The sequence below is a fragment of the Poecilia formosa genome, unplaced genomic scaffold, assembly GCF_000485575.1.
Source record: "Poecilia formosa unplaced genomic scaffold, Poecilia_formosa-5.1.2 Scaffold242, whole genome shotgun sequence".
Classification (NCBI taxonomy): domain Eukaryota; kingdom Metazoa; phylum Chordata; class Actinopteri; order Cyprinodontiformes; family Poeciliidae; genus Poecilia; species Poecilia formosa.
The window spans coordinates 710,357-732,197 of NW_006800181.1; the positions used below are offsets into that span (position 1 = coordinate 710,357).

At 40.2% G+C, this 21,841-nt stretch overlaps 1 protein-coding gene across 1 annotated transcript in view; it reads left to right on the plus strand.

Moving 5' to 3' along the window:
• Nucleotides 1–23: 23 nt before the first annotated feature.
• usp43a (ubiquitin specific peptidase 43a) overlaps nt 24–21,841 on the plus strand; it is a 124,556-nt gene continuing 102,738 nt past the window's right edge. The window contains exons 1-3 of the mRNA XM_016680446.1: nt 24–1,654; nt 1,759–2,381; nt 13,370–13,519. Of these exons, the coding sequence (XP_016535932.1) occupies nt 1,773–2,381; nt 13,370–13,519 (759 nt within the window). The 5' untranslated portion in view covers nt 24–1,654; nt 1,759–1,772. The remainder of the gene's footprint in view (nt 1,655–1,758; nt 2,382–13,369; nt 13,520–21,841) is intronic.

The following is a 21,841-nucleotide window of genomic DNA, read 5'->3' on the forward strand; positions in this document are numbered from 1 at the left end:
TCATTTATCACCTATAGACTACCTGACCCAAAAAAGGTCTCACACTCTTATGCTTTATTGGACCGCCTTTAACTATGATTATAGCACACATTTGCTGTGGTAGTGTTTCAAAGCACTTCTGCAGTGTCACAAGATTTAGTTGTAGGTTAAGGTCTAAACTCTGTTATCATTAATCCAAAATGTCTCATGGTTGTTCATAATTTCAGCCTGATGAAGCTTGGCATTGGTTGGTATATCGTCATCAGCGAAGAAACAAATCCACTGATGGACTTACTTGGTCATTCAGTATATTCAGGTAGTCAGTGCTCTCATAATGTTGCCGAACCTGGACCTGACTACCTGCAGTAACCCCAGATTATAGCGCTGCCCCACAGGCACTCGGTATGATTGGTGCATCACATCATCTGCCTCTCTTCTTACACTGACGCAGCCACCACTGTGGAAGAAGGTAAATCTGGACTCATCAGATCACATGACCTTCTTACATCACTCTAGAGTTCATTCTTTATACTCTCATGCAAATTGAAACTATTTTCTCCAATTAGCCTGTTTCATTTTGACGTCTGGAAAACGTAGTCGGAGGACGTTCGGCGGACGTTCAAGACAACGTTCGGCGGACGTCCTCCGAACATTCAATGCTAGCTGGGTTCTTATGGCTACACAGCCGTTGAGCCCTAATCTCTTGAGTTCCCTTCACATTGCGTGTGTGGAGATGGTCTTTCTTTCACTCTTTGACATCACCAAGAGTTGAATTAATCACGGTCATTCAGGGTTTTTTTCCAAACACATTTCTTACTCAAAGACGATGGTTCCCCACTTCTTCTTTGACTTTTTAATAATATGTCAGACAGTTAACTCTGTGTTATAATTTGTGCAGTCTTCTCAGATGTTTTCGTGCTTCATAACAATAATTTGACCCTTCTTAAACAGATTACCTACCATCTTCTACACAACCACAGAATGCATCTTTCCACAAGGTTGTTTAAGATTGCATCAGCTGGGGATAAATAACTTATCTGCCGGAGGACTCAGTTACATTAAGGAGGCTTTTTTTTAGGCCAGGCAGTGTATTTGGACTAATTCAGAAGTAGTTTTGATGTTGTTCCTCCCACACCGAAAGATAGATTCAACCAAGAAAGGCGGTTTCTCCGCTACTTTTTGGAAAATCAAGGCAGGTTATGATGTAATTAATCCTACAGGGGGCAGCTTAAAGCTACAGAGCGTTGACACCTATTCTAGTCAACTTCCTTATTCCCAGTGTTTTACAAACGTTTAAAGTTGAAGGTAAACTCAGGAGTTCGTTGGAGCAACTCATTCGTGTTTTAGTTCTGGCCAAAGTGTGTGATTAAGTTCTTTGTCCTAAGGGTGGGCATAAGAATGAAACCTTCAAATAGCTCCCTATGGGTCCATGAGCAGAGTAGGAGAGAGGGATAACAGCGGGGTAAGGCGAGTCAAAGACCGCCAGACGCTCAATTAATCACGGAGAGCCATCGATGAGGAAGTGCAGCTCACTGGAGCTGCGCTGTGCGGGAAGACAAGCCGCTCTGCTCGGTGCGGAGATCGTGACCCATCGAAGTGTGATGAGATGTCTGAGGGATCGTGTCAGTGATCATGTGCCTTATTGGCACCGAGCCGGTGGCTGCTGAGCCGTAAGGTGTGTGGAGTGGAGGGGGAAGTAAAGCTGAGGAGGAGGGGTGGACAGCCTGGCAGACAGGTGCACTCCTCAATCTTCTTTCATTTTCTCTCGGTCCCGTTCAGCCACTGCATGAGCCATGGACAGCCGCAAGGAGAGCAACACAAGAAAACAGCCGATGAAATCCAAAACGTCGAAGGAGCAGAAACATAAAAGTGGAAAGTTCGTCAGGAGGAAATCGCTGCGTTCTTTTGGGAATTTCATGGGAAGGATCCTGAAAACTTTGGGCACTTTAGCGCACTTGGGCGACGCAGAGCCGCCGGACGCGGAGGAGGACGACGGCGGCTTCGTGCGCAGCGCCTCGGGCGGCTTCAGGGACGATTTCTCGCAGACCTCCAGGGGGGAAGCCACGAAGAGGAGCTCCGCGGTGTCCTCCTACCACGGCTCGGTGAAGGAGAGGCTGTCGTGGTGCTACGGCGACAAGACTCCCGGCGTGTTGGGACTGAAGAACCACGGAAACACCTGCTTCATGAATGCCGTGGTCCAGTGCCTCAGCAACACGGACCTGCTGGCCGAATACCTCGGGCTGGGGCAGTACAAGTCGGATATTAGCAGCGGGAGGACGAACGGTGAGGTGAGGGCGGATGAGGCGCGGAGCTCCGAGGGTGAAGTAACCGAGCAACTGGCGTCGCTGGTTCGAGCGCTGTGGACGCTGGACTACACCCCGCAGATGTCTGGAGAGTTCAAGGTGAGGACCGGAGCTGCTAACAAGTATTTTGTCTGTGGAAGAGCCCAGAAATTTGTTTTGAGTTTTGTTTTCCCCCAACAAGTTTATAATTAGATGGAGGTGGAGCTAGCTAAAATGAGACACTGCTTGGTAAGCAACACTACAAACTGTTACAACGAAAAGATAAGACGTTATTCTGGGGTGTATTTACCCCCACTTACAAATGTATACTTAGCACAGAACAACATGTTAATGACATAGGGTTTCCACTACCTATTTTCTCTTTAGTCTGAAGATTTTACTAAAAAAAAAACACAACAAACTTCTCATTGTCGTTTATTCTTAGTTCGGTTAATGACAACACAACAGGCACAGCAATGTAATGTGTTGCGTATTAAATTCGTATTTATTTTTGTAAAATATGCAAATGTCAGATATCACTACAATACCCATTACTAAATAGACACATTTTTGCAGCACATGAAAAGATTGTCTTACATGTTTCAAAAATGTCCTGTCTGAGACACTCCCACGTTACTCTGGTTAGGTTAGAGATTTTCCTATAACAGTTGTAACCCACTTTTTCCTTGACATCGTTTACCGTTTCATCTCAGTCATTTGTAACTTACGTCTACATTTGAAGTTCAGTGGACACTAAGCGGACAAAAGGAAACATGTGGAAATAACATGGTTGTATTTTCTAAAACAGGAAGAAAGGAGGAGTGGGAATATGCCAAGTGGGCCGCTGTCGTTTTTTCATCCTTTAAATACCTTTGCATATCCAGTCCACATGGGATTTTAACGCAACCTGTTTCATAGCACGTTAGATTCCCCTGGTCATGTTCACAAAAGGCTACTTAGTGTTTTATTGTTGCCAAAATGTTCTGAAATCTATGCAGACTCCTCATGTTTGGTTTTAAAGCATTTTCCTGCCTCCAGAAAGAACACAAATAAACTTTCCTGAAAGAGTAATTTCTTTAAAAGTGCAAAAATATAAAGTGAAAAATAAATAAAGGAGCTAAATGCCTGATGCAATGTATCTGGCTTGCAGAAGCTTGTTTTTGTTGAGCTGATTTTGTCGTAAATAAATATTTTACAACATACTAATCAAAACAAATAAAAGTACTGATCATGTTGACCAACTATCCGAAGTAAGTTTATTTCTATTGAATATAAAAAAATAATTTTATTCTAAGTCCTAACTTCCAAGCTGTTCCTAAGTATACTTTTTTCTTAACCTCAAGAACAAAGCAAGAACAAATGTGTTAACACTTTAATTAATGGGGTGATGACACTGTCATAAACATGACACCTGTCATGAACATGAACGAGTCTTTATGAATGTCTATGACTGTTGTCATGAAGTGCCATTTGGTAAATAATGACACTTTTAATGACACTTTTACTTAAAAGTGTCATTATTTACCGAATGAGACTTCAAGGAGTTGTCCTGTCTGGACTGAACTCAGCAGCTCCACTAAAATGAAATGTACGTATTGAAAGGAGCCATGACATTAGGATCCATAGAGAGAAGAGTCTGTGAAATCCCAGCTTGGATTGTTCACACAGCTTCTTCACATGCGAATCTAGTTCCATTCAGAAAGAGAGAGAGAGAGAGAAAAAAGCAGGTGAAACCTGTTGATACAGCCCTGTTTGTAGCTCAGTGCCTTACCAGCCTGACAGGTACGTATGTAGCTATTTGTCTAGGAGATTTTGATCATTGACGAGGTTTGTAAGTTACACAGTTATCAGAGAAATGTAAGGTGTGTAGATTACTGATTGTGGTTTAGATGACACAGTGCCTCTCTGCTTTTGAACCTGGCTTTAAATCTTTTATACCTGTTCATTTAGTAGTAGTTTTGCGTGCACATTCCATCTGTTTACGGATTCTGCTCTGCCTGGAGTATCTTTGTTTTGCCTACCCGTTCCAGTCCTCTGAATGGTTTGACTGCATTCCTAGACTTTCCTAAGTGATGACAGCAGACAAGAATCCCAATCTAAGATAAACTATCTGTTGTAGATGGGTGACAACTCTACATTAAGGCCTTTACATGACAAATGGCTTCGTCAGCCACAGGTGTGCAAAAAGAGATAGTGACTTGGTGAACCAGTTGGCTTAATGAATAGGAACTGCAGAGGTTAAAGTATGAGGGAGGTGAATACAGATAAATGATTCAACATTTAGCTCAATGTTGTCTTAGTAAAAATGAAATCGCTTTAAGATTTCATTTTTGTTTAGATTTTTGTATTGACTACAGGCTTGCAAAAGTATTCATATCTAATGCATTTGTTTATGTTCGAATCTCAGACTTTTTATGTGACCAGCACAAGTTGTGAAGTGGAAGAACAGGTTTTCATGGCTTTCAATTTATTTATTTATTTATTTATTTTTACAAGTAAGTCATCTGCATCAAACACCTGTTTCATGCAAATTTTAAAAATCCTTTTGGGCAAGCTTTTTACTTACTAATTCAAATCTTGCCATGAAACATTTTGGGTACGACACTGCAAATTTCCTTTTTGCTGTCACTTAAACAGTAAATAGAACCACACACATTGAGTGACTTTTACTTCCGCAAATCCCATAAATCCCACAAATTTAGGTAACGTGAGCAAAACCTGTTTTATTTCCCACATTATCCCACACATTATCCATTGCCTCCCAATTTTGAAGGGGAAGTCCTTTATTCACCTTCTCTTCTTTAAATGTCCCGTTGCTGCAGCACAGTGAATGGTGTGAATTTTCCTGTTTCTCAGTGGAACTGTAGAGGGATGTTTACTGTGGCAAGTGTATTCAGTCTGGAAAAGGAGGGAGGCCCCCTGCTGGGAAGGCAATAATGGTGTTCAGCCAGAAGGTGGGACAGAACGAGACGAGCATAGTAAGGGTGACATTGCTCGTAACCAAACAGACACACTTGAGGTCTGGGAGGAACCCCTGGATTTGTAATAAAAATCATATTTTTTGTCTTTTTTTTTATTATTTGACATTGAGATTGGAGCATTCATCATCAATTTATTTGTTAAATATAGCACAATTGCTGGTGTTTGAATAATATTCATAATGGATATTGATTTCTCTTTCTAAATTTTTGATGCATTTAAAGGAAAATCTTATATTTTTAACTTTGTCAGCCACTGCCATTCTTCTTATCAGGGATTGATCTGATTGGCTAAATGACTCGTTGGTTTTCATCGTCAGTGTAAGGCATGTGTTTGATCTGACTTTATTATTAAGCATGACCTCGCCCATCTTTCTGGTCTGAGCTGCTGATTCCATTGTTGATTAATTCTAACACGTACTGTGCAGACTCTGTGTAAAGTCAACAATTAAATTCTACTTTAAACATGAAAGAAACAAATGCACTGCAGGTTTCCTGATACAAGGGTATGTTTCAAATTCAACAGAAATTAAAAAGATTGTCATACTATTCTGATGAATGCATCAAAGCGGGATTTTGAATCTGGTCCAAAAATGAAGTACTTTTGAATCCACGGTGGGTTCGGACTGTCAACGATCAGCATGGTTAAAAGTGGAGTTTGTAGTTGGGATTCATTTTTTAAATGGGGAAAAGAGAACAGTTTTTCTATCTCTGACATCTTGAGCTTATTAAAGGAAAAGTCTGATTTTGATCTTTGGCTGATTGATTGCTTATTAGTTTGCAGCCTCAAATCCAACCATGATTGTTGAATCTGCATTAATCCTGAACTGAACAATAAAGATAGGGATTTCATTTTCTGTACTCTGGAATATAAACATTTAGATTATTCAGGGAAATAATTGCGTATTGTTCCCTAGTGTTGTGATTGAATTGGGCTCCCTTTCGATTACATTTTACCGGGCAGAGGAGATTATTTGTTGTTGTTTTCAGATGTTTTACTTGAATGGAAAATATCTGCTTTGTAATATTTTGCTTCTTTTATTAGCTTAAAATGCAACAACTTCATCTAAAAACTGTGAAGTGAAATCATTTTTGTTTCATAGTAGGATTTTGCTCTTAGCACCAGAGACGTCCAGTCAGAAAAAGATGAAGCCACTTGCCTTGTGTCCTGGCTCGGATGACAGTGATGAAGTGCTTCACCACATTAGTTCTTGTTCTTTTTTTGAGGTCCGTGCCCGTTCTCACTCTAAGTGCTGACAGTGTATACATTGTAGACCCATAAAGCAGTTAGGATATACACCACCTGGACTTTCCGTGCTGAGCTGCACAGAAATGCTCGACCCTGCTGCCTCTAATTTCGCTTTGATTGTTGCACTTTTTCAGCACAGCAGATGGGAGGCCGAGTTCATTTTAAGACTTCAGCATTGTTCGTATTATGAAGCTTAACGGTTCTGCATGTAAATTTCAGTCTTTGTTGCACATGTTTCTGTTGCGTTGGGGAACAGGACAGCACTTCTTGCCTATTGCGCGGAAATTAGACCTCTTGTATTTAAGATAAAAGAGCCGCCATATGCTGGTGGACAGCAGCATGACGTTGAGATGTCCCTGTCTCAGTCCCACATCCCTGCTGTGAGAACAGATAATATAGAAACATGAGGAGGAGTGTGTCTGCGCTGCTTCGCTGAGCTCTCCAACATGAGACCGGTCAGGTTGTTCTTCTTGTTCTAATTTATGTAAGAGAATAAATCAATCCTGAAATATTTTGCCCTGCTGGAACATTATCGCAGAGTAAGAGCCTACTTCAGGCTCAGTCACTGAAGTGATAAAACAGTATGCTCATCCATGTTTTGGAACGTGGGAAAGCTGCAGCTCCCTGCGCTGTCAGTTGCCTACCCAGTAGTGAATTTACAGCCTCGGCTGTGAAACCTCAAAGAATCAATTTCTGTGTCTCAGCAGAGCCCAGAGAGCCTTCCGTCGGTCTGTAAAACATTCAGAGGCGATCATTTCTGACACATTTCATCCCCTCTTCTTTTGGACCCATCAGCTGCAGAATCCCGTCCTCTGGAACCTCCGAGTTAGACAGAATTCTTTGGAGGATTTTCAAAGTGGTTCGACTGTGGACCGTGCCTGATTTTTAACATGTACTCCAACAATTTGCCATGAGGAATGTGTGAGATGTTCCCCGCTGTTCCTGAGGTGAATCCAAAGCTCCTTGGGACAATGGCTGCGGAAGAAGAATTAAAGTGGGACGAAATGATGTGGAGGAAAAGTCGGGTGTTGTAGTGCTGAGAGGCAATCGGTTGTAAGTTACGAGTGGACTGGTACCCATCGGATTAAAGATGGGATACGCTTTGGTCCATCACAGGACAAACAACCAATGCATTCAAAAGGTTATTTAGATTAACCTAGTAGTCATGGTTATGGATCATGGGAAGAAGCTGGAATACATGGAGAGAAGCACAAGGAGAATAAACAAAGTCCATGTTGGTTGGGATTTGAATCTAAGATCTTCTTGCGTGGTTTATAGCCAGAAGGAAAAGCCAACCTGCTGCCATAGATTAGGTATGTTGCTTTTTTGCTGGCCTGAAAGGCTGGGTCTTGGTCCTGTAGTGCAAACCTTTACACCAAATTGCACTGGTAGTGCTTTATAGTTGTTCACTGATTGGGAAAAGGGTTATAATCTTAGTTTCCAACCAGCTGATTATTAATCAGGATTAGACAAGTGCAAGGTTGGCCGATTCCAGCCACCAGACAGGTTTCTTGGTTCATCTCTAAAGATAAGACTAAGAGGACCTTGGTGGTGCTCAGTGAAAAGACTCAGGGTACAGGGAAAAGGAAGGGCAGAAGTAGCAGTTGTGAGTGATCATAACTGCTGGTTTGTTGTAGCAGCAGAGGTGACCGGGCTGCACCAGGCAGCAGAAGAATGAAACAAAGCAGCCGGTAATGAGAGATTCAGTCCGTTCTGCTTCCAGGCACACCTGTGAATCTCCAAAGGTTATCCTGCCTCATAATTTGTCAGTATCACTCAGTCTGCCACTAAGGAATCCATTCAGGCCTGTTTGGCAGGCAGTTCTTTCGGGGAGGGAGAGAGGCGGCTCATTTTCTTGATGAATGTTTATAGTAAATTCCTGCCCTGCCAGGTCTCTGATCCGTCAATGTTTACCCAGTAGGAGGATGGACATGGGGAGAGCGCGGGTGTGGAGGGGGATTAATGGTGAGAGGTGAAGTAGAGGTTGAAAGGTGGAACTCCAAAGCAGACATCAGGTTGTGGATGCAGGGGATGTTGGCAGAGTGCAGCTCTGCCTCTGCTGACCACAGAAAGGTCATGTCCCCAACAGTGGAGGCTACCCAGGCACATTTCTGCTTTTTATCATCTCTTATCTTAAGCTCATTCTTTTATCTTCTTTGTTGTCGGTTCTATTTGTAGGATAACTCACTGTCCTGCATCCTTTAGCTTTATTACACTTTTCAGATAAGAAGTAGATAACAAATAAACTGCTCCATTAATTAGGTCTTTTGTTTCCTGTCAACAAACTGATCGGGTTACTGATTTGCTCATGTGTAAAATGTTGCCTTCATGTGTGTAGCATGAATCCAGTGGTCTGCAGAAATAAAAGCATATTGGCATGCAGCCTTCAGCCCATATGTTTGCTTTGATAAGAACATTCTTAGTTCTGAGGAGTAACATTTCTCTCAAAATAACCTTTTCCCACCGTCTAAATTTGTTGGCAAAAACTTGACTAATTACGTCAACCAGGACTCTCCCACTGGCAACAGTATCCAAGGCTAAACAAAGTAGGCAGGGAGAAAAAAAAAAAAAAAGGTTTTCACACAGGAGTCAGATTTTGGCAGATGGATAATTCTGTAGTTTAGTCAAAGAAGTGTATTTTCTTTATTCAAACATTTCTTCCTCTCCTTGCTCTGTTTTCTGTTTCTTTTGTTGTACAATGAAAATTAAGGCTACTCTGCTGTCTGTTAAATAATGTTTTTGATATTAAATTATTGTAGAGTGTTGTGAGCACTGACCTCTACTCCAGACTGGGTCCAGTTTATTAAGTTTCTAATAACTGAACCCAGCTGTTTACCTTTTGTGCTCTAACATAGCTTTGCTGTGTAGATCAATAAAAAATAAAACAACAAAAAAAACCAACCTACTCCTCCCCAAGGGAGTGGCTGGTTCCCTTTGGGATTAATACTGCAACGGATTCTCATTCCTCAAAATGAGTATCGTTCCCTTCCTGAAACTACAGTGATCTTGTGACAAACTGTTGACAAGCAAAATGTGTAAAAGTTAAAAGTTTAAATGAACATGTTGACTAAAAGACACACGTGTTGCTTCCAACAGATCTGTCATGTTTTGGTCTCAGACTTTAGTTCCTGGTGTCGGCTGATCAGCAGTTCTCAGATTTGTCTCTGAGCTCGCTCAAGCCTCAGACTTCCACCCACCTTTATCCTCTCCTTGACTACTTCAGAAGTGTTTACCCAACAAACATTTCAGATCCCTGCTAACCTCAGTGCAGTTCGTCTTTGAAGAGTGTAGGTATCTGGAGGAAGTTGACATTTCAACCCTCCTGCTGTCCTTTTCACTCTCTGGTCTGAGTCTCAGCTGCTGTCCTTTTCCCTTCTTTTTTTCTTATTGCTATGTCGTTTACTTCTGTGTTGATGCATTTTTCACAAGGTGACACTTTCATTTAGACTTTTGCTTAACTGTCTCTGACAGAATTTTCTTTTTTTTAATTACTCTGCATAGAAAAAGAATCATCTTCTTAAGCGGATGTTTTTAAATGCATTAAACACAGAAAAAGAAAATTATCTCTGCCTCTTTCTGAGAGACCATTATTATGTCCCCAACCATCATGATGGCGCCTGCTCTGTCAGTTTGGTGCATGGCATTTTTGAAAGGTACAGTCTCATGACAGAAATCCAGCTGAGGAGGAAGCGGAGCTGCAGATGTGCCAGTCAACCTTTTTTCTGCTGGAACCAAACAACAAAGCTGAGTCTAACTGCCCTGTCCCTCTTGCTGTGAGATGGGAAGCAGGGATCTTCCATGAATTCTCCATTTCTCTTCTCTGTAGCAAAAAAGTAGCTGTCAGTGTTGCCTTTATATTGCCTGCTATATAAAGCAGCGTTTTATTAGGGCTGAATGTGATGGAACAACACAGTTGAACACATTATTGTGAAGTGGATTTGAAAGAATGGATAGTTTTCAGCAGTTTTTCATGAGTAAAGCTTTGACAAGTGTAGGCTTTGTAAAGTTGTAAGTTTTGCATGTCTTATCAGCTTTGCACATAGAAACTGTTTTCTGCCTTGTCTTTACTGAAAAATAGCTAAGGTTCAGCTAGTTGGGGTGGAGATAACCTGTGAATTTCAGTAAGTAAAGTTTAGTCACAGTGTCAAATTTTTTGTTTAAAAACTTTGACTAGGCCGTTCTGAAACACTACGCTTCTCCTCAGACAAACCACTCAGTGCTTTTCAGTCAGTTTAGGCTGACTCAACTCTTCAGTTTAGGTGGATGGCCATGTTTCCATAAGTTTAAGTTGCGCCTGCTCATTCCATTTTCAGATGATTGAAGATTAGCGACTTTCTCCCAGACCCATCTGCTGTTGGTTTGCTAATGTTTCCCAGGAAAACACTTCTATTGAGGTACTACTTAATTGACCTTTGAAGGCTATTAATTTCACAGGATCCTATTAAGTGGTATCAGAATATAAGGAGACTTAATACAAAGGCACAAAACGTTTTACCTTCCAATGAACAACTACTAAGTAATATGCTGTTCTGTCTCAAAACTCCCAATAAAACGCATTACAGTTTATGGTTCCATCAGTAATGTAACAAAATACTTTAGCGAGGCCCCGTTATCACGTCGTTTCATTCCTTGTTTAAAAGGAAAACTTTGTGTCCTTGAGGTTGTCTGGTACATTTGCTGACTCTCTTGCAAACAGATATCAAAGTGATGAGCAAAAATTACACACTCTGCCGTGGCCTACACACGCACACACACACATCAGTTAGTGATAAAGTTGGGAAAGAAGTGTGTGACAGTGAAGTCGGTCCAAAAGTCACTTCCACTCCTCAGCAAAGTCCTGACCTCTTTATCTCACCTTTGCCCAGACTCAGCGCTGTCCTCGTAGTGTCTTATCCGCTCTTATCCGTTGCAGTTTCAGGTCTTTTTCCTTGTTGATAGCTTTATAAACCTGCTTTCTAAGCTTTCCACAGCTGTGTTGCCCGTTTGACAGAGAAACGCTCCTTGTAATTTTTCCAGCATCCCTCTCTCCCGTCTGTCCCACGTCCCTTCGTCCCCTGTCAGCACTCCCTCATGGTGATGAAGCTCATTAACAGGCCTTCTCTGTCAGGTAGGATGGAGCAGGAATGTGAAGCCGGGAGGGGGCTCCCCTCAGTGTTTATATTTAGATCCTGGGATACTGCAGGTATGATGTGATGATTTTTAATGAGGTGCACAGCAGAGTTTGGATCATGTCAGTCTCACACAGAGATGGTGAAGAAGAGATGGAGTAGTAGCCATCGACTGTCGAGTTAATGGTTCCATTAGAGTCGGGTGTCATTGTCAGTGACTGTGCAGCCTGTTTATCCAACAAAGCTAAATAAGTGGAGTGATTATGTGTAATTGATTTCTACCAGAAGATACTTGGACTTACCTTTCATTTGATTGTCATAACAATCACTCATGGGGAAAGTTCAAGACTTTAGGCAGATCAGTCCAGAACTTATCCCTTCTTCTTCAGCAGCTTATCCTATTTAATCTCATATATACGTCATTTTTTTCTTGCAAAACTTTTGTCAGGCAAAAGTTTGAGTTGCGTTCAGACATCTTCATTGCATTTTGTTACTAGAGGCTCCCACTGACCAGCTGCTAACATCTCTGCTAGCTGACTAGCTTTTTGCGTCTATCACATATGGAGTGTGACGAACAGAAGCGAAGGGCCGAAGTCATCGTCACTTGGGGTGAAACCCAACACTCTGGAGGCGATGGCGACAACATTTTTCAGCTTTCTTGTGTCCCATCACAAGCTAGCGTGTTCATGTTGTGCACGAGCACAAAATTTCACATGCATGAATGCCACTGGCCACTTGGCTGGAGAACAGTTAGCGATTGTCGAATCATCATGCAAGTCCGGCAGAAAATTAAGTGAGAGGGACTGACAAATCCTAGAAAAGCAGATTTATCACCGGTTGCCTTGTTTTCACCACTGGCTTACTGCTGTTGCCAACACATACAAGGCTAGGGTCGTTCTATGCTAAGAAACGTTAACCCCCATAGTTTAGCACTATGGGGGTTAAAACTGTTGAGAAAGACAAACCGGCTGCCAAGAGCCACAAACTGACCCCAGAAAATGTCAGTTTTTGCTACGCTTGATTGTAATACAACAGAATCACTCAACCATCACATGTTATTTGTAAAATCATAAGTCTGTAATTTGACTTGCTGAAACCTGCAGATACCCTGCTTCAACACACAGTGATGGGTGATTAATAGACTTTTATTGAACTACAGTTAATGCAGGAAAACATCTAAAACATGCAGAAGTTGGGAACCAAATTTTTGTAGGTTAGCTGGAAGCTTCCTCATCCAGTGGGTCCTTGCTACTATTTGCTTAGAAAGGAGCTAATTGAGGTGATTCTTACATGCGTCAAGGATGCCTCTGATATACACAAACCTGGATACCTGAAATTTCCCAGGCTTGTTCCTCAGGGGGGAGACAACAGGGGAGACCCAGAACTATATTTGCCTTCCTGGCCTGTAAATGCATCGAGATAGCTCAGCAGGAGCTGAAGAGTTTTTCTAGAGAGTCTGTTGTTTTTTTTTTCCTGCTAGAAGTCAATCTTAGATAAACAATGATGAATGCAAAATAATGTCTGTAATATATCTCAATATAATTAATATAACAATGATATAGATTTTAACCCGGAAAATACTGCTTCAAGAAAGCATTGGTGGTTTTAGAGCACAGCCCTACTGTACAAACTGGTTAAGAAAATCTAGGTTCTGTTGTGTACTCAGAACAGACATCGCTTCACTCTGGGACTATTTCAGATACTTTAGTCAGGTAAAATGTGTGTGTTATTTTAACAAGTAGGTGTTAATTTTGACGTTTTCCACTTTTTCAGAGCATAGTGTCAAAATACGCCTCTCAGTTTCGGGGGAACTCTCAGCATGATGCCCTTGAGTTTCTCCTCTGGCTGCTGGACAGAGTTCATGAAGATGCCAATCCAACTCCTGATAACAACAACAGCAGCAAGACCAAAGCCAGCAGTAAGGTGAGTTCACACTGCTCCGTTTCCCTGCCTGATTTTAAATGTTGAGTGTGTTTAAGAGGATAAAAAAAAACCCTGCTGCAATACGATTCACACAAAGACTTACTTTCTTTTTTACAATATATTTTTCTTTAAAAATTTATCACTAAACTAATTAAAGAAATCTCAGCTATCCCTCATGTTTTCTAGCTCGCCAGGTTTTCTTTGAAATGTTTGCTGGAAACTGTAAAAACCTCAAATTTTGAAGGATCTAGCTGATATGTTGAGTCTCACGTTTTCCACGCTGCACAGATGTTTTATGAGACAACATGAACAGATATCTTCTGCTCTGCAGCTCGACTTGTAAAAGTATTCAAACCCTCTGAGGTTGTAATTGGACAAGGAAAAAATTTTTGTTTTTATTTTGGTCAGAGAAATAATAATAATAATAATAATAATAATACAAACTATTACAAAAATGTCAGATTGTGTATGACAATCAGAGATTAGGACTCTTTAGCCTGCTGTTCAGATGAGGCTGCCTGGTCTGATCCGAATCTTTGTGTTCAGCAGTTTGTTTTATTGTTGAGATGTAAAAGAAACAGCTGGGAAAGGGGGAAGCGTCTGCTCTGTCTCTGGGTGTGGGCGCTCACCTTGGATCTGTGCAGTTGGAGTGTAGCCAGGACTGGATATGCTGTGCTGAGGGTGGAAGTGAAGGGCAGACATGATATGACATGACTGAGATGATGTAAATTTGATATTAATTTAATCAGAGTTGGTACAGGATGTTCTTTACAGATTCATCTTTATCTCCGCTGATTTCATGGTTTTCTCAGGACTAAATATACTAAAAGTAATTCCCAGAGGAATTTGATGAAGCATCCTCTTGTCATGACCTGGATCTCCTAATTGACCTCTTAATTGGATTGATTTTGTGATTATTGTTTGCATCACAATCAGATTTACTGGATGTGGCAACCTTCTGTGATCAACTCCCACTGTGACAAACCTCCACTGTGTTAAATATCTTCCCAGTGCACTGTGATTTTTAAATAAATAAATGAGTACAGTTGGTGTTTAAGAGTCACTGCTGAGCCACCCATCAATCAGCTCCTCCAAAAAGAGGACATGGAAGAACAGAGGGTGCTTTTAGTTGATTAACATTAAAATAATGGAGTAATCAATTCAGAATAGGCCGTGTCTCCATCTTAATGCACTGACAAATAGATTTTTTTTCTTTCCCCTTGTTTATGTGTCAAAGTGAATTTGTATTTATACTACATTTCAGTCAGTTTCTGCACAGTCTTATACTCATGGTTTTGTTGTTTTACAGTCCTGACCATTTGTAGTTACAATTTGTAAATATATCTACCTTTTTCCTTTTTATTAAAATGGCGAACATTCAGTCTCCTTCATCCTGTAAAAACGTCCACACAGAAGAGTGTTGTTCTCAGCACAGTCCAGTGGACCTTACTATGATGAGTTCACTGGGAAAAAAAATCTGATATTTGTGGTTCAGATTGTACCGGAATCAGAGCCGATCGGACTGGAAATGGATTCCAATTCCAGTCACCAAGCAAGTACAGCCAGTTGAACCTGTGTCTGTTACTTATTGATTGCAATTGGAATCAATTGCAATCAATAAGTAACAGAATTGCAGTTTTAAGAAGAATGTCCTTCTTAAAACTGTTCTTCTTAAGAACTGCTCTTCTTGTATGCTTCAATCAAAAGAAACTATTTTTGTTATTGATGCCACAGTGAAGAACAATTTGTTTTAATTTGTGAAAATGGTTAGATTTCATTGTGAATCAAAACTTCAGAGAAAACTGAATGGAGGTGTGGTTTATTATCATTTAATTAAAGATAAAATGGGTATAGCCAATCCCTGGATAAATTATCCACCAATGAAACGGCCTGAAAATTGCCAGAGTTGTTATTTAGAGATCTCTAAGTAAGACTCTGATAAATGACAATAAAACATGTTTAATTCTCTTTGGACTTGTTTTGAGATGTGGATAATCTATTGCACAAGTTGTCCCTGAAAATGTCTTAAAAAAGTTCAGCTGTTGAGATTTCCCCTCTCCTCAAAGCAAGTCTGTTTTTCAACTTACCCCCCCCCCAATAAATAATACTTCCTGACATTTACAAAAATAATTGTTACACAGAATGAATCCCACACTTCATAATTAAGCATATATTTAATCATCAAACGTCAGCCTAACATTTTTATGAATAGATTTTCATTTTTCTCCTTTGTTCTTGCGCTGTTTTTTCTTCCAAGTGTTACATCTTTCAGGCTTTAGCCTCCACTTCCATGACTGCTCACAGTTACATGTTTTTAAAAGATAAGACTGAAATGGTTTTTGCCAGATAATAATAGGAGCATGTTGGAGAACAAGGACAACAAACAATAAAGTAAAATTACTTGGCAGTGGGAGAGGGAGGCAGGGAAGTGTTACAGCCTTGAATCTACAATAACGCAGCTTGGGAAATTGAGATTAGGTCAGCAAATTATTGTTGTTCTCATTATTGATTTGTCTGTGCATAATTTTGTCTCGTAATCTACAAGTATGTTTTGTTCTAAACAACATGGGCACATAAAACGAATACTGGTGACTCTTTTCCAATGGTTAAAGTCAGATTTTCTTTCCATTCCATCTTATGTGAACAGCAGTGCTGTACCAAAATAAACACTAAACAGAAATAAAAATGGATTCCAGAATACCGCAGGACCTGGCAGTCTTGAAAAGTTTTATTTTTATTTTTATTTTTTTACTGTTTCATCAGAAAATAGCAAGGAGCAGCTTGCAAGATTTAGATGTTGCATTGAAAGTATTCCTGCAGACGTTTATCCAAAATATGCAACAGCTGACAGAATCCTTCCTGTTGTGAAATTCCCCGATGGTGCACTAAGAATACAGTAAGAATCAACACTGAAACACACATGAAAACTTGCTGTGTTTTATCAGCGTATGCAGGCTTTTTAAAATGGGAACGGTGCATCAATTACATTTTTTGTTTGGAATCATAAGTAAAACCATGCTTTCAACCATTTTGCTCTCACGCATGTAGCATCATTTTTTTGTTCTAACGTCATTTTATTATAGAACTTCAAGAGAAGATCAAGTTAAATCAATATTGGCCAGTAAAATCATACAAAAAGCAGGTATTAGCAATCGTGATCAATGCGTATCCATATTTAACACCCTAACTAATACTGGAAGTACAGTAGCTAACATTTTACCTTCATTACGCAATAACTTCTATACTAAAGCTTGTTGTTGTTTGACATACCCTGTTAACATAAACTGTAAGTTTTGTTCATGGACTGGAGAAAGGCGTCAGTTTCTGGCCACTAGCTGGTTTCTCATTTCTACCTTAGTATTTTACTCTGCAGCTGATGTCCAGTGCAATAAAAACTAACAGAGAAGGCATCTGGACTCCAAGGACAAGAGATACATTTGCATAAGCTTATATAACAAGCTGATTTGCTGGCATACTAAGGAATATCAAGGCCACATGTCCATCATCTAAACAAGCATTTGTATTAAATGCTAGTTTTATAATCACTGTCCTTTGAGAACACCGTGCCAGATAAATCTAAACCCCATTATCACTTTGGAGGCTGTAGCTTGTCTTGTATGTTCCTGTAATATTATGCCCAATTTGTTTCCCTTTCTCCGTTTTCTCACATATTACAGGGAAAGTGACTCACAAAGGCTGCCTGTCTCTTTAAATCTAGCTAATGGAAATCCAAATAAATCAATAAATCCACCCATCCATTCTCTAAACCGCTTATCATGTTCAAGCTGGCAAGGAGGCTAAAATCTCTGCCAGCATGAGTTAAATAGCACACAGGACACAACACAGGCTTGTCACAAGTCAGTGACAGTGCACACTAATGTTCACTAACATGCCCGCACGAGTTGATCCCAGGCGTTTTCTTGGAAATTACTCTGAAATTTGATCATTTGCAGTCAAAAAGCTGCCAGAAAAATCATCTGGATGTACCTACGTTATGTCAACATTTGGATAAAATGAAACTGGCGTTCACAGAGGAATGTGCACACCTGTGGCAGTGCATTAACATATGTTAGCTGTTCCGTCTGTCTCGCGCAATAATTGAGGAATATGTTTACCAACCATGAGTAGCCCAGCTCTGTAAGAGTACTTTTGGTGTTCAGCAAAACATGGTATGCGTTGTTGTCATATGTCCTGAAAATCAGTTTAAAACAAGCAATGAAATGAAACGAAATGAAATGAAACGAAACGAAACGAACACCCACAAACTTGTACTTGCTTCTGAAGGAGCTTGTTCGGCCAGTTTTCCAATAAATTTCAACATCCATACAATTACTCATGATCGGAATGGAAATGAGTCCGGTGAAAATGTCATAACATCGTCAGGCTGTCATGAGGAAAATCACCGAGGTTCTGATTCTTCATTGCTGTCTGCTCGGCTGCTGATGCAAACGTGTTGCAGGCAGTGCTCAGCTTGTTGCAAGCAGTCGACTTGGAGTTCCTACTGGACAAAGAACGGAACTTCTTTACCTTTACCATTTCTGCTAAAAACATACAGCCTTTCATCCCCAAACAAAATTCACCACCTTGATTTAATAAAACAAATGAGTAAGGACCTCCCATTGGGTAATTACTGCATAGATGATTATGTTTCAGCTGGCAGCAAGTTATTTAACTCAAACCGACGCAGCAAGGGGCTTCTCATTTCTTTCCCAACAGTGTCTGAAGATCTCTTTCAAAGGGCCAAATTGTTGGTGTGCATCAAGCAAATTATAATTTCAGATGACTTGCAAATTTCTAAACCTGAGTTATGAGTTGTCTAAGTAATTGTTGTACACTGTGAAGATGGAGGTGAACCATCAAATTTGCCAGATAAATGTTTGGAAATCAAATTGTGAAAAAGTAATCATACTGAACACTTAAACAATTCTCAGTCTGGCTGATAGTTTTACCCTCTGGGTCCATAGATTCTGGATTTATAGCCGATAAATGCACTAGGATAGTTATTCTCTCTCAATAAGATTGAAACGGTTTATCTGCTTCCTATCTTTCCCGAATAAATGAACTAGTTTTTTAACTCTACATTCATGGTGACCAGACCATCAGCTTATATTGAGTAGCATTACGTAACACATGAATGTGAGCACGTGGGAAAGGCAGTTCAGTAATGTTAATCCTCCCTTAAATCGGTGCTCACTAAACCCGTTTCATTGGGAAGTCATGGTGCTCGGCACAGTGACCTCTTATGGACCAAGAGTTTCTTTGAATACATGGGAAAAAATGATTCTTTTTGCAACATCTGCCTTGGTCATTAAAGTAACTTTGATTACTAGTTAAGGAACATTTTTCTTTTTGACCTGCTAGATTGAACAGAACTACTGCTGCTTGGGAGACGAGGCTGATTAGATAATATTAAAGGTCTCATAACCGGTGTGTTACATTACCCACCGCAGGCATCTTCTGCACTTCTGAAAACGAGAAGACGATTTCTTAACTGCTCTGATTTGCCTGGTGAGAAAACTGCCTAATTCAGTGAGTGCATGGTGTTCACCACAAGCATTTTTATAAGTGCATTTCAGAGCAAGCACATTATAAATTGCATCTTTCTTGCCCTACTGGCAGTAGGAGGATGGATTATTTGCTAATGAGACAGCAGTGCCAAATAAGCAAATAAGTACTTTTTGATTTTTAAAAGTTGAAGTGAGTTGAGAAAACGCCAGGACCCAAAGGTTGATGTATCCTTTTAGCACACGCCCTTCTGGGAGTTGAAAGAAAACATTGGGGAATGCAATGAGTCAGTTGAAAGGTGGGGTGAAAATTGGAGGATTACAGGTCCATGATCTGATGTGTTGATCAACGGCCTCCGTCATAGACTACCTAGTCTTAAATTATTGTAATTTCCTGGTGCATATGATGCAGGGATTCAGCGATGCTGGAGTCAGATGACACTGTGAAAGATGAAGCTTTGATGATTGGAGTTGTTGTCGTATGTCCTGGAATTGTCCCAACTTATTCAGCTTGATTTGTCACTACTTCATTTCTTTTTTTTTTCAACTGAAGATTCTTACCAGAGGCGAGAAGAGGTTCTCCATGAGCTCTGGACTAAAAGGCAGTTTTAGCTCTTTCTGTCTGGTGGAGCGTCTCAGCAGTTTAACCTCCTGTGGGGTCGTCTGGGACCTGAGTCGTTGAGTTCGCCTGTGGGTTGTTGACTCACCCGGGCTTCGTCGGGATCCTATTATGAATCCCATGCGAGAGCAACAGGAGGACACGTTTGCATTAGATGTGGACCGTTAATTCTTTGTATTTTTTTTAGATGGCATTCTGTTTTTTTATTAGAAAGTGTTTTTTTTTTTTGTCAACTGTGATCTGAAAGGACCTGTTGCGGAAAGGAATTTGTAATTCCATCGGTGGTAGTAGTTTGTGTGAAGTCTGTGGTTACCATCTGGTCACTCTCCCCCTTCAGTGCTCAGTGTTTTCTGTTTCTCTCCTCTGACACAGGTCAGATCAAAGCAGAGTAACCCCTGCCACCGCTGGGACCCCACACTCAGCAACCTGAGGAAGTGACATTTTCAGGGTTTTCTGATTGAAGTGCAGCGTGAGAGCTCCAGAGAGGGCGTTTTAAAGTATTTTCCAGAAAAAAGTCATGCTGCAAAGGGAGTTAAAATACTTAATGCTAGGAGTGAAGCTTAATATAAAATTGAAGCTTTTTAAATGTCTTGATTGTTCACTGAACCTGCTGTTTACAAATCAGTTTTTGCAGTCTCAAATCTTTTGGGGTCAAGTCTAAAGTCTTCACGTCACAAGTCTAAGTCGATTGTGAAGTTTTTCATTTTTGGGTCTTCATGGCACGACACTATGAGCTCCCTGGCTGCACTGCCAGACCTCTTTGGTGTAAAAGTTGCTACTGTGGGGAGAAGAATCAGATTTTGATATTTTCAGTACCAGTGAGGTATTGAAAAGAAAACTGTCAGGTGAACATGTTACAGTGAAGTCGCTCCTCTTTATTGGATGGAGCATCTTGGATTTGGAAATGGTGGCATGTATGGAAATTTGTGATAGGGTAAGGATTTTCTTGGAAGTACACACAGCTACAGCTGTTTTCAGCACAACTAGCTAAGAAAGCAGTAACATATAGTTAAAATGTCTTAATCACTGGCTTTGTTTTAAAACATTGATAACACTAATCACAAATATTACTACAACTGCACTCCTCTGCTCTTGATTTGAATACTCAGATCTGATGAGTAGAAAAATATATTTTAATGCTTTTCCCACATCTTTCTTATACAGCCATATTGAATAACTTAGAATATTTTTGAAATGTTTATGTATTTTAGTGACTAAGTTCACCAAGTGAAAGACATTACACAGCCTAATTACACACAGATCTATGTTTTTAAGCCATTATTTCCATTAATTATGAGGATTTTTCTGCTTACAGCTTATTGAAACCTTTTAAGATCTGAGTATTACATCTCATTATTAAACATTTTAAAAACAGACATGTAGTTTTAATAAAAAAGTATGTTTAAAACATGACTGAATGGTATTTTCTGAAGATACATTTGAATATTGAGCCTCATTCTAATGTATTAAATATGGCTGTACTTAAAAATAAATCCATTATGACTAAGACCACTGCCATTGGAAGGACAGCGCTTTATAGGAACTCTTCCACAATTTTCTGAGAGGTTTGAATGTCATAAAAAAAAAGAAAAAGTAGCTTTACATAATACTGTCTGTATGGAAGATACACAAGGCCTGTTACACGTGGGTTTTTTAAGCACATACAAATCTTGTGAGCTGTTGGAATTAAGACATCTGTGTGCGTATTTCCTTACTTCTGCATCATAAAAGGGTGAGGCACAGTAAATTATGAAACTCTTCATTCAAGATTGTATATCCCTACATCTTATCTATGGCCTCTTCATCCTCACCTGCTCCCTTGAACAGATTTCTCCTACAGAGACGAAAGGTGAATTCTCTGGTGGATGCTGTGAGTTATTCAGATGAAACCACCTCTGCTGGCTTCTTTTGTATTCCTTTGCATCTCTTGCAAGGCTCTACAGAAAAGGTCGCTGAAAAGTGAAGACATATCTCTCCCTGCTCACTTTGACAGAAGTCGGTAGATTTTATGCTGCTTATTAATCTGTTGGGATCTAATGAAGCAAATTAAAAAAGACACACAAGTAGAGAGAGGGGAAGAAAGGTCCTAGTAGAGATAAATTTGGGGACATCTTTTAGTTATGAAAAATGCAATATGTTCCCCGAGGAGGAAAATCAGTCTCACAAAGAAGAGCTGTAAGTGGCAGCAGCATTAGTCCA